The sequence below is a fragment of the Gymnoscopelus braueri genome (assembly GCF_963280865.1).
Source record: "Gymnoscopelus braueri genome assembly, chromosome: 3".
NCBI classification, from domain to species: Eukaryota; Metazoa; Chordata; class Actinopteri; order Myctophiformes; family Myctophidae; genus Gymnoscopelus; species Gymnoscopelus braueri.
The window spans coordinates 8,319,019-8,332,276 of record NC_137612.1 but is presented as its reverse complement, the minus strand read 5'-3'; the positions used below and the strand labels follow the sequence as shown (position 1 = coordinate 8,332,276).

The window sequence follows — 13,258 nt, the reverse complement described above, 5'->3', positions numbered from 1 at the left end:
ACAACAATTAAACTGAACTTTATTTTATTTAACTAAGCCCTATTCAGAAATTGTTCAAAAATAGCCCATCTACAAGCTCACAACGTGTCACAATGGGACAACGTTTGAAAACTTGTCGAAAAATGTTCGCCTATACAATGACATGCCCAAAGTAGGGATGCCAAGTTGAAAGTGGTTAAAATCGGGACACATTGGCTGCATATTTGCAGATACTGATGCCGTCAAAAAGGTCAAATAATGACCGATATACTGTATATTGGCCAGACCGGGCTCTAATCAGTTTTGTCCAGTTTTCTCCTCTGTCTGAGAATCAGAGACCTGTTCCGCAGCCTCCCCTTCTTCGTCTCCTACAACGACAGTATCCCCGGAGCTGCAGGAGAGCGTGTCCTCTTCAAAATATCCACGTGGCTCTTCACTGCCTTTACTAGCCTCCTCTATTTGTTCTGTTACTGTTACCGTGTCTCTCCTTTCCTCTGGGACCTCCAGTTGTTGTACTGGTTCGTTTAGAATTCCTCCAGTATTCCTGTGTTCTTCAAAAGACATGATGGCCTCTTTAAGGCCCTCGCTGTAATGGAACAGCATGTCTTCCGATTTGAAATCGACCTCCAAATCCAATGAGGAAATGTCCTCTCCTACACTTACACTATCTGGATCCCACAACTCGCTCAGCTCCTCCTCTTCGTTCTCTGAGTCGGGCGCCGTGTGTTTCCTGATGCGGTTCACCGCGTCCCACAAGGACATGGGATACTGGGGCTCCTCCGTGGATGTAGCTGGTGGACAACAGAAGTCGGGGGAAACACTGTCGCCTGCTAAATCTAGACATTGGGGACTTGAGGGGAAATAAGGGCCTACTTGAGGGGAAGTCATGCCGAGGTGTGAGGTGGTGTTTGATTCGGCAGAAAAGAGAGAAGATGAGAAATGCAGGGATGATGTTTGAGTAAAGGGGGAGGATTCTGAGGCGTCAGAGAGGGGTCCGGGGTGAAGACACGGGTTAGATGATGTGGAAGAGAGTGAAGCCGGCTCAGGTTGAGGATCTGTTACAGTTACCTTGTCTGACTCATATGTGTTTGACACAGACGTCAGCTGGGAAGTTGGGAGCAGGACATCACCAGCAGAGGGATTCATTGTACTGTCTGGGGAGTGTGAGGGCAGATGTGAATAATTCTCGTCTCCCTGACTCTGTTCTTGATCGCAGCTTTCACAAAGCGACTCGCTAGTGATTTGACTTTCCTGCAAAGATTTGACCTCTCTTTCAGGTCGACAGTCAATAGCATTCTCATTGGACACATTGACTGTCTCTTCCAAAACACCTGCAAGATCCTCCTCATCCTCTGGTAGCTGATATTCAGTGACATCACTCTCTTTTACATCGACAGCCTCCTCCACTTGACCACATTCTGATGGCTGTTGCTGTGACACTGGCTCCTCTGTCACATCTTCGGAGAGACATTCATGCACATTGTCGACCTCATTGTTTACGATCTGCATTGTTGTTTCATCCACATAATTCTCACCCTTAATACACGAGTCAAGAAAGTGCATAGCATCCTCTGTTACTCCCGATAAATCGAGACACTGGGGACTTTCAGGAGGGCCTGCGGGAGACATAGAGCTGGGTTGTGAGATTGGGAGTGATTCAGAACCCAGCGCGGAAGTGAGATCCAGAAATGTTGTTTGAGGTTCCATCCGAGTAAAAAGAGAGGTTTCTGAGATGTCAGAAAGGGTTTCAGGGGGAAGACACGGGTTAGCTGTGGAAGAGAGTGAAGTCAGCTGGCGCTGAGGATCTGTTATTGTTACCTTGTCTGACTCGCATGTATTTGACACAGATGTCAGCTCAGAAGTTGGGAGCAGGACATCGCCAGCAGAGGGAGACATTGTACAATCTGGGGAGTCTGAGGGCAGATGTGAATATGCCTCATAAAGGTCAGAGTGTGGATGGACACACTCAGAAGGAGAATGAGTGAAAACACCATTATCATCAAATTGATTTTTGTCTTCCGGTCTCTGTTCATCGCAAGATTCGGAAAGTAACTCCTCTGCGATTTTGCTTTGCTGTAAAGATTTGACCTCTATTTCAGGTTGACAGTCAACATCATTCTCACTGGACACGTTGGAAGTCTGCTCCAAAACACCTGTAAGATCCTCCTCATCCTCTGGTAGCTGATATTCAGTGACATTACACTCTTTTACATCGACAGCCTCCTCCACTTGACCACATTCTGATGGCTGTGACTCCTCTGCCACATCTTCGGAGGGACATTCATGGACATCGTTGACCTCAACGTCATAATTCCGGCCAAAAAGATCCCCATCATCTTCCTTTGTTAAGTGATATTCGGTGGCATCTACTTCGACGGTGTCCTCCTCTGGACCACAATCGGACACAGGCTCCCCTGTCACGTCTTTGGAGAGACACTCATTGTCATTATTGATCCCATTGCCCGTTGTTATCTGTGTCATTTCCTCATTCTGGTCCTCGACACGTGAGTCAAGGAAGGATGTTGAGTCTTCAGTCGGGTCGTCGCTGATGCAGCCATCAGCCAGAGGGATTCCTAGGATTCTCTCGGCCCGCTCCTCCAGGGTCTCTCTGTCGGAGAGGGAGGGCAGGCCAGAGGAAGAGAAATCACTCACTTCCTTTGTCTGTTGAAGAAGCGCTTCTGCCTCCATGACATCTATGTTTGCAGCCTGATGTATTTTGTCTTGTTCTGATCCAGAGTCAGTGTCGGGCCTTTCATTCGTTTTTAAGGAGTGTATGTGAGCTGATATCTCTGTGTTTTGCTCTTGTGCTCCATCCTCATTTTGTTGGTTATTTGATCCGGTAGACTCTGCCGTGGCAGGAGGAGAACCAACATCTAATTGACTGTTTTCACTGTATGGCAATGAGGACAAATAATGGACATGTTCTTTTTTAGGAGCTGGAATTAACTCCATTCTAACTATTACACAGGTTGTGTCAATGACGAGAAAGCCACCGCTACTCTCGGATTCTGTGTCTCGCTGGATCTCTAATCTCCTGACTTCAATGTCAATGGGGTGTCCACTAACATTAGCACCATCCTCTCTATCAGCCAGACCCGATTTTCCTTCCTTGATGCTGGCTTTCAAAAAGGGGGGAGTCTCCGTTTTAGCCCTGTCTGTGTAACCAGGCTCCCTCCACAAGGGGCCCGGGTATTTAACAGAAGTGGGAGGCAATGACTGAGCTGTCTGTCTCCAAAATGCAATTGTATCATCCATGTTATCTTTTTCTGGGAAAGCTTCAACTGTTTCTATCGTGTTTGATAAACGGTTAACCCCTTGCAGGTCGTCTCCGTGAGCAAGTCCTTGGTCACTCTCCGTTAAGTTTGCCGTCCCACTCCATTCGACGCTGAGATTTCTGTCCGTTTGCGGGGTGAATTGCTGGGAAGGGGTGCTTGACCCAACTGCAAGGCTTGGAACACTGAAGTCCACTTCATCTGCAAGCTTGTGTATTTGGTTAATATCACTGGAAACCTCTCTTAATCCTGTGCTTTGAATATGTGTTGGTGCTGGTGAGTTGCAGTGTGGCAAAGATGTCGTTTTCAATGTTTCAAGGGACGAATTTGACGATCCCGTGTCACACATTCGAGACACCAGGCAAAATATAGTCTGCCCACCTCTCTTTTTGGGAGACTTGAATTTTCGGCCCTCAGTGACCGTTGGTGATATAACGTCCTCATTGGGTTTTACTTCCTGAGCCTCCTGTTCTATTGGCCGCTGCACAGACGTGACACTGTCTGACTTCACGTGCGCGGGGGCAGGAGGGCTCGACCATAAACCATCCGTTTCCTGTCTTTGATATTTGAGGTCTTCGGAATCTAGCCCAGTTCTTTGTTCCAACACCTCTTTAGTAAACATCGCCTGTTCTCCTTCCCTCACACCCTTCAAATCTGCAGAGTGATCCTGCTTTCTCGGCGAGAGCTGCGAACAGTATGTCTGCCTGTTACCTTCCTGCGCCCAGCTCGTGGACATCGTGTCATAGCGAGGACTTTCAGGTGAGTTTTTGTGCGGACTGTTGTAGGCCGGAGGCGCAATGTAACCAGGAGGTTGGCTAAACACCCTCCTTTGGTAACCTGCCTGCTCCGGTGCGTTTGCCATGTAAGTTGTATTAGGAACAGGGGGATGTTGATGTGCCGCGTACTGCTGCTGTCGGTGCCCTCCTCCTCTGTCCCACTGTCCGAACTCCCTGGCGTTTGCCGCCTGGTGCAGCGCCGCCACTCTGCCGCTCCTCTCCAGGACCGCGGCGCTCTCCGACGGCCCCCCGTGCTGCTGCTGCGAGGAGGCCCTCTTCTGCTCCGCTCCCACGTGCCTCCTCCTGGGGAGCGAGTGGCTGTAGCGGGCCGCCCACGCCTCCAGCTCCCGGTAGCTGCTGTCGCTCCTCTTGGACGTCTCCTGTCTGTTGTAGTGGACGGGACCGCAGCTCTCCCACCTCCTCGCCGGCCAGCCGGGAACGACCGCCGCCGCCCGGTCATAGTCCCTCTCTCTGTGCACGGCGGCCCTGTGGGTTCCTCCTCCTCCTCCTCCTCCTCCTCCTCCTCCCGCCGCGACCCATTCTCCTCTCTCTCTGTTCTCGTGAGGCGGGTATTCTCCAAAGTGCTGGAGCGGCTGGCGAGGCTGGCTGTCTATGATGAAAGGGAAGTGGGAGGCGGGGGCTGCTGTGGTCTCCGGGTCGGTCCAGTTGGTGTAGTCCTGTAGAACCCCTCCCGTTCTGGACCCCGGCACCGTCCACAAGCCGGGGTCCCTGCCTTGGCCCGGCTGCTCACACAGGTACGGTTGGAACTGTGTCGGTCGATGTTTATCATGATATCTATGAATGGGGGGGAGAAAAAAAAGGATAGAAGGATGGTAGATTTACTAAAAGGGTAATGGTAATACATTTTATTTATAGCCTATAGCAGTGTTTATCAACCCTGGCAAACGGGCCATTTTTGTGCCGGGAGTACTGCTACGGTGTTCCGCGCCGTTTTAAGAGAGTGTGAAAAAAAAAAAAAAAAAAAAAACGCTCCCGTTTTAGGATTATTACGGTCATTTCCAGGTCGCGCAGCCCAATTATTAGTTACGTGAATGTTTGGGCTGGGGTGCTTTCCAGCAGGGGCGTCGATATATAACCGGAAAACTCGTCCCAAAACACGCTCGCCCCCATTTCTTTTCGTGGACCAGCGGTTCTTGTATTCCTGTGTTTGTTTTACTGAGGATAAGGTTAGAAATAAGTTTACGGTTAGCCATATTATTAGTTTTACTGATATATAATTATATATATATATATATATATATATATATATATATATATATATATATATATATATATATATATATATATATATATATACCGTATATCTAGGTGTGCCCTGGGATCTTTTGGCTATGCCAGGTGTGCCTTGGCACAAAAAAGGTTGATAAACACTGGCCTATAGCACCTTTGTAAACAGTTTATGCAAAGTGATTTGCAAAAAACACGCTCGCCCCCATTTCTTTTCGTGGACCAGCGGTTCTTGTATTCCTGTGTTTGTTTTACTGAGGATAAGGTTAGAAATAAGTTTACGGTTAGCCATATTATTAGTTTTACTGATATATAATTATATATATATATATATATATATATATATATATATATATATATATATACCGTATATCTAGGTGTGCCCTGGGATCTTTTGGCTATGCCAGGTGTGCCTTGGCACAAAAAAGGTTGATAAACACTGGCCTATAGCACCTTTGTAAACAGTTTATGCAAAGTGATTTCCTAAATAAAAGAGCAATGTACTAAATACAAGACAGAGGCAGTATAACAGCATGACATAATGAAAACAAAACAGGAAATGAAAATAAGACAATAAAATGTGTATAAAATAGTAAAAGAATCACAAAAAAGACAGTCTCTAAAAAAAATTACTTTGTCAATCTCCACAGGAACAGTAAGTCATCCCAGTTTCAATTTGTTATTTTCAACCAAACAAATATTCATCAGGTCATTCAAAATTTTGACCTGATACTATATTTTATATACTGTAGTTCTTTATGTAGTTCTCTATATCTTTATCTTTACTTTGATCTATATTTGATCTAACTTATTGAGTAAGTATACATTTATAATATTCACTGTAAGGCACCAATCACACAAGAAACATTTCTCACATGTGCATACATACGTTGGCAAAAGTAAAACAGAAACAAACATTATCAGTTTAAAACAGTTGCCCACCCTGCAGCCCCAGCAGAGTACGTTATATGAAATAGTTTTCACAGTATTGAACTCACGCATGTGCACAATTCCGTCCAGGAACAGTACCAAATTTGGGATACTGAGGTGTCTGCCCTGGATTCTGAGCCCAGTACTCCATCTTTTGGTCTAAAATCACCCTCCTGAAACATAAAGAGGAGGAAGAGTACAAACTTTTAAATCTTTCTTTTACAATGAATACTTTAAAAAAAAGGATAACAGTGACTGACTTCTGGCTTCAATGTTACACTGAAGTTTCCTTAAATAGATTTTCACATCATGCAAAACACTCAATTTAGTTCTATACTTTTGTTCAGTAATTATTTAAGTTACATATATAGACACAGATACACACTCCCATACCTTTGGCTGCTGTTTTCAGATAATTGTCCTTGTTGCTCATGAGGTTTGATGATGATGTCCAAGTGAGCGAGACAACTTGTTTTAAAAAGTCAGTGTTTGTCAAACCCCCTCCCACTTCACTTGCACTGCACATCCACACTCCCCTGGCCAGCCTCCCCGCATCCACAGCCAACCTAGACACACAAACCTCCACACAGCACAGGGATTATATAATTAAGTCTTTAAAAATACTCCCTTGTTGCCTGTGGTGGATACAGTATATACTCAATTAAATGACAAAAAAATTATAATCTGAAATGTAAAAAAATAGCTAGAATAGCTAATCTACAAGTAGATCGGCTATTTTCACTATTATTTGAAATATATTTTTGTGAGTTTGGGTCCCAAGAGTCCCTTCCTAGAAAAGTTGTGGAGTCAAAAGTACAATATTTCTGTTTGAAATGTAGCAGAGTGAAAGTCATGTGCTTGAAAAAAACAAACACAAATACTCAAAAAATGTACTTGAGTACAGTGCTCAAGTAATTGTACTTAGTTACTGTCCACCACTGCTTGTTGCTATATCCTAGTTATATCAATAAGGGCAGATAGAAATACCAGAATGAGAATTGGTAAACATCATGCCAATCACACTTTCTGGGTCTCTAACCCAGAAAGTGTATTATGTGACTAACAACACCTTGAGAATTCAGACAATAAAGACTATTGTCTTCTAATCCTAAAAGGAAATGTATGGATTTGGGATCTGAATTACTGAAAGAAATTAGACTTGCATGGTAAATTACAGGGTAACTCAATTGTATCATCTTCCCAGAAACACATCACTTTGCAAAAAAAAGTGTAATATCTCAAAACAAAACAAAAACAAAAGTATTCACTTGACACATTTTCATTGCATAGTAAAATAGTGTTAATTAACAAAATGGACCCTTATACGGGGCCAATTTGATTTACTTTGTACAAACTCCAGAGCTGAATTAATTTACTTACAACTTACATTGTATTTATTTAACTCCGACGAGTGCACAAATGGAACCAAAAATGGTGAATTTGCACCCTCTTCCAGAGTCAAATGAACACTGAGGATTTCACTGTGTGGTGTGGACACTGGACTGGACAGCCAATCCATGGACTTGGTCGGGGAGCAGACTGTGCATGTAGATAGGGATCTGTTGTTTTGTTGGCTGGATTGTAGTGCAGGGAGCACTGGGGGGGTGGCGGGGTGGTCTCCCTTTCTTTGGAACTCCCCAGCGTAACAAACAGGCTTTTCCGTCCTGAACAGAAACCCTGTACATCAGCAGACAGCAGGAGCAGAGGGATGAAGTACACACAGACAGCACAATCTGTTGATGTTGACAAAATTCGCCCTGCATTGGAAGGAATCATCAATTAATTAGAGATGTACCGATACCGTACCGATTCTTTCGATTCCCGATACCAATACCCATTCCGATACCCATAACTTGCGTATCAGTCGATACCGAGTATCGATTCGATACCAATAAAAAAAAGTATAATCTAGGACAGTGGATCTCAAAGTGAGGTCCAGGGATCCTCTGGGTTCCTTCACAGGGTTCCAAATGGACCCTTGCAGGTCTGTGACTCTTTGAGAGTGCACAAATGGAACCACATTTGGTTCCATTTGTGCACTCTCAAAAACCAAAACCATCTCCAACCAACATCTTCTTAGCCTGTGTGTAAACAGGAAAACATGGCTACCATCCTTTGTGAGAAGGTGGTGGAAATGGATCGGGCATGTAATCCGTAGAGAGCAGGACAACATCACCTGAACTGCCCTTCACCACTGGACACCAGACGGTAAACGTAAAAGAGGCCGACCCAAGAACACCTGGCGTAGGACAGTGGATGGAGAGCTGAAGATCCCTGCATCACATCTGGGGTTCTATAAAGACACACTGGCCCAGAACAGACAGGAGTGGAGATCCTTTGTTGCTGCCCTACATGCCAGCCAGCTGGCATAAAGGGCAGTAAGTAAGTTAAAATTAAAAGGTTTGAGAACCACCGATCTAGGAACAAATAAAAATTCCATTTAATAATTGTCTCCGCCAGGCCAAAAGGCATGGCGAGAGTATGTTTTACCCCCTGTCCGTCCGTCAGTGTGTCCTGTCCGTGTGTTAGCAGCTAATCTCCGGCACCGTTGGCCCGGTCGCTGCCCCGTCGCTGCCAAACTGTGCACACACACTCCCTAGATGAATGAATGAATTTTTCACATGGGCCTGTCATAGCTCCACCAGGAGGCCGATTTGTGCAAAACCCATTTTTCCCCATTACTCCTACAGATTTTATCCAATGCAAATCGGTACACAGTATCTCTATAGTCATGTGATCAACACGGATCTGTCCGATTTCCCATATTCCATCCTCATTGGCTAAGGTTGGCTTCCAAAGTTTGCAGGATTGGTCCGTTTTGAACAAAATGTCTCAAATCATGAACGCAGCTTGCGATTTTCTGTGAAATTTCACACGCACATTCCCACTAAGCCCAGGAAGAAATGCCACCCTTTTCACATTGGCCTGTATAGCGCCATCAGCACTTTTTCTAGTTGTTAATGTGCAGCTACAAGTTAGTAAAATGACAATGTTAATAGTACAGTAAGAGTATAAAACTGTCGTGCAACATCAACTGAAGCAATAAAAATATGACTGTAAAATAAATATCAAGTGATAAATTACATGGTATGGCATAGTAGACTGACATACTCGCAGATACTGATACCAGCATTTTAGGCAGTATCGGCAGCTTTTCCGATACTGGTATTGGTATCGTAACAACTCTATCTTTAGTCTTCTGTTCTATGATCACGTTCCTCAATCGTTAAACTGTGTTGCTTTTATTATCTTGATTAACCCTTTAAGACCGGGAGAAGCATCTGTGTCATTTTTTGATTTGAGCTAAAAAGCATTATTTTACACTTTGGCTATTCAAAAATAGCAGATCTACAAGCTCATAGCGCGGCACTCGGTGAGCTTGTAGAGCTATGAGCTTGTGGATCTGCTATTTTTGAGAAATCGTGAAAATTTGTGCAAATCTTTGAATATATATTTTTTCAAGCTAACATTTGTAACTCAAATCTTTGCTCATGGGGGTCCCTAGAACAACATATTTTGAGATGGGGGGTCCGCGGCCAAATACATATAATTTTGAGGTCCTTTACATGAAAAGGTTTGAGAACCACTGACATAGTAACATAAGTTTTTTCAAAAAAACTGTTTTAGAAGACAAGATTTAGAAGATATTTTGTAGAATCGGAACCTCAGGTCTTAAATTGTTAAAAACGTGCTTTTTATCGATACCCCCCCCCCCCCCCCCCAATGACAAAAGAAAGATAGTGGTTCTCAACCTTTTCTGGATCAGGGGCCCACTTGAAAATCTCAAAAGCGTCTGAGTGACCACTTAAAGGGATAGTTCAGTCTCTGGTAGGAGACTCAAAGAGTCTCCATTGAGTCTCTGCCGGTCAAATGAATGGCTTAATTCTGCATGAATTCAAGGCTCATGGGGTGAGTAATCAATAGAAAAAAAGTAATTTTGGGGGTGAACTATCCCTTTAACACGGCAGCCTATTGGTTGCCCTGTGTTAAGTGGTCAGAGCACGTTTATTCTTATGATCAATCAATCAAATTCTGTCTTGGATCAATGAAACTATTGTAGTTAGTTAAGCTCCTATTTTAAAAAAGAATCTCAAGGTTTAAAGAAAGAAATATTTCTACATTCTTTTACATTTTTTTTATGTCATATCGTTAAAATCGTATTGTTTTGCCAAAACTTGCAATATCCTCATGGCCCACAGTGGGTCAGGACCCATGTTTGGGTCGCAGACACATTTTTATGGCCTGTGAGTTTCTGTGTCTTCCATTTACAAATATATATATATATATATAGTTTAAACAAAACAAAAAATCTCAACTTTTCATCTATTAAACGAATTTCAACCTATTTCAAAAGGTTTTCACTACTTTTGTGCAACACTCTTGTATGATGAAGTAGGACATTCATTTACAAACAGAAACAAATAAAAAGTTGAAATATGGAGATACAAGGTTTCTGCCGGACAGCAACGATATCCATTCTGAATGCACTGCTCAAAATATTTTATTTACAATTGAGGACGAGCAAAAAACGTTTTGAAACTTTTATAAAACATATTATTCCCACAAATGGAAGTATTAGTGTGATATTGAAGACATCTCAATAGACTGAGAAAAGGTCAACACTAGCTTGAAAATATATGTTTTGTTTCCGGCCAGCGGCCACTGTCGTTCGTAGAAATAAGGCACCAGGCAATAATCTGTGCTTATAAAATATAAGTCTCAAAAGTTCCTGCTGAAAAACTGTCACTGATCTCTCTTGAGAGAGGCCTTGTAGATGTTAATGTTCTGTTTGACATCGCAGGCCACAAGCTCCACAAGAAATCTACTTGGCAAGCAACCTTCGTAGAATCCAGGAGTGCCGTGTTCTCTCCGCATCTTGGACGAAAGATACACGACGGCGCCATTCTTGCACAAATGAACTAGTGTCTCTAGCAGGAGCGGGTATGTCTCTGCGAGGTACACGATGTCAGCTCCCAGCACCAGATCCCAGTCCGACGGGAAACGCAGTTGATCCTGACCCCAGGACAGAGGGAGGACTGTGGGTGGGTCGGATGGCCAGCCAGAAGATGGCATGTTAGCAGAGACGTTGGTCTGAAGCTGTTCAACAGCCAAAGGCAGGTCTGTGAGGGTCACATGTGCTCCTTAAACAAGGAAGGAAGACAGAGAGAGAATACTTTAAAGACATAAAAGCGATTGAAAAAGTTGGGTGTCTCTTAGCCGCAAGCAACGCTATCTGGCATCTAGAGTTGCAATTCCAACCCTTGACAGCCCATTCATCTAAACAGAAAATTCTGATTTAATTGTATTAAACAACGTTAAACTCACCAACATTGCAGCTGTACGGAAAGCTTGGATTATCCTCTTTGTATCTGTCAAGCTTCTGTTTCATAAAGATCCACCGTTACCGTAGACTCATGTTATGAGCTACTTTCTGTCAATACATTCTGTGCAGGTGATAATTTTTCTAAGTGTTCGAGTTTGGAAGCGCTCGTTGGAAATCACTCAACGGTCCTGCGTATACCAACTGTTTCGAAATTGCACATAATGCAGGAGGCAGCAGGATGTTGCATTATTGGAAACAAGAGCTTCCAAACTCTAACACTTAGAGAAAAATAATCACCTGCACAGAATTTATAGACAGAAAGTAGCGGTGGATTTTTATGAAACAAAGACAGATACAAAGATGATAATGCAAACTTTCCGTACAGCTGCAATCTTGGTGAGTTTAACGTAGTTTATTACAATCAGATCAGACTTTTCTGTTTCGATGGATGGGTTGTCAAGGGTTGGTATTTCAACTCTAAATGCCAGATTATAGCATCTAAGAGTTGCTTGCAGAGGTGTCTCTGAAAGTTCTGAAAGTTAGACGGGGAAAACATCATACAAACTAAACAACAATTTGCTGCAACGTGAATTTAACAGATTGATCCAGAATAGATGACAAACGTTAAAATAAATAACATCATCCATCCATACCCAAGCGTGCAGCCAAGATGCCAACTATGCCAGTTCCAGCACCCAGTTCAAGGATCCGTTTTCCTCTCAATTCAAATGACTGTTCCTCGAAATAGCGACATAGATGTAAAGCCTGTAGAGAGAAACACACACACACACAGTAAAATAAATAACCAAGCATAGGGCGTATATTATAGTGGATACAGGATAGGTGGGCAGCTGGGCAGCTCTGTGTACAATTGGCTATTTTGTCCAAAATTTAAAAAAGGTCTTAAGTAATGTAAAGTAAACATGATGTGAACATTTCATACTTCAACTTCTTGTTTATGCCCCAAAATGACTGGATATACAGGTTTCGTAGCAATTGTAGAAATATTAGACCTTAATGGTAGAATCATGCATTTTCTAATCATGTATACTTTACTTAAAAACATTTTCCAAATATTCTATTTTTTTTTTACATTTTTGGGGGAAAAAATGCCAATTTAACACCGAGGTGCCCACTCTTCCTTGGTGCCCAGTGCCCACCTAGCTCTGGTCCATAGCGTTAGAAGGAGATCTAGCCCTGAAACATGACTGTCATACAAGCGTCATGTGAACCATGGCTAGAAGGAGATCTAACTCCTTCTAACGCTATGGACCAGAGCTAGTGCCCACCTACCATATATAGCATGACTGTAGGCCCACTTGCTGAACAATAGGCCTACTAGTTGACGTTGTAATATTGAACAGTAGTATGTAGTAAATAGGCTTACAGCGTCCCAAACCGGCGCAGCCACGCCGAGGTTGGCACCGAACACCTGGCTGATCTTTAGCTCCTGACCGATGAACTTGTACAGGCTGTCTTCTGAGAATGTGTCCGCAAAGAGACCGTCGTCCAGGGGAAACAAACACTCTTCATCTCCTGTCATTGTTGACTAAAAGGAGACAATAAGCAGATACCGGTAGTTTTCTTTTGCAGTGTGGCAAAACAGAAGCATGCGTACGTACGCTTGTGCTGGAGTCAGACTTTCTGAATTCACTTTGCATATTGCGTATCCGGTCTGAGTGTAGAGCGGAAACGGAAACGGCGCCCACCTGTATTTGTAGGTGGAAATG

At 43.5% G+C, this 13,258-nt stretch overlaps 1 protein-coding gene across 1 annotated transcript; it reads right to left on the bottom strand.

Annotated features, from left to right (window-relative positions):
- Nucleotides 1-10,570: 10,570 nt before the first annotated feature.
- LOC308082494 (EEF1A lysine methyltransferase 3-like) lies at nt 10,571-13,141 on the bottom strand. The gene is made up of 3 exons (XM_080424256.1): nt 12,916-13,141; nt 12,182-12,293; nt 10,571-11,346 (listed from the first exon to the last, which is right to left on the bottom strand). The coding sequence occupies exons 1-3, from the start codon at nt 13,069-13,071 to the stop codon at nt 10,949-10,951; spliced, it is 666 nt and encodes a 221-aa protein (XP_080280382.1). The 5' UTR covers nt 13,072-13,141; the 3' UTR covers nt 10,571-10,948.
- Nucleotides 13,142-13,258: the final 117 nt, after the last annotated feature.

What these genes read in the sequence shown, in the direction of transcription:
- LOC308082494 (XM_080424256.1), bottom strand. Translation starts at nt 13,071, where the DNA reads ATGACAGGAGATGAAGAGTGTTTGTTTCCCCTGGACGACGGTCTCTTT. An exon ending in CTGCGCCGGTTTGGGACGCT is followed by an intron (nt 12,294 to 12,915) that starts GTAAGCCTATTT and finishes TTCTCTCTACAG; the next exon opens with GCTTTACATCTATGTCGCTA. An exon ending in CATCTTGGCTGCACGCTTGG is followed by an intron (nt 11,347 to 12,181) that starts GTATGGATGGAT and finishes TCCTTGTTTAAG; the next exon opens with GAGCACATGTGACCCTCACA.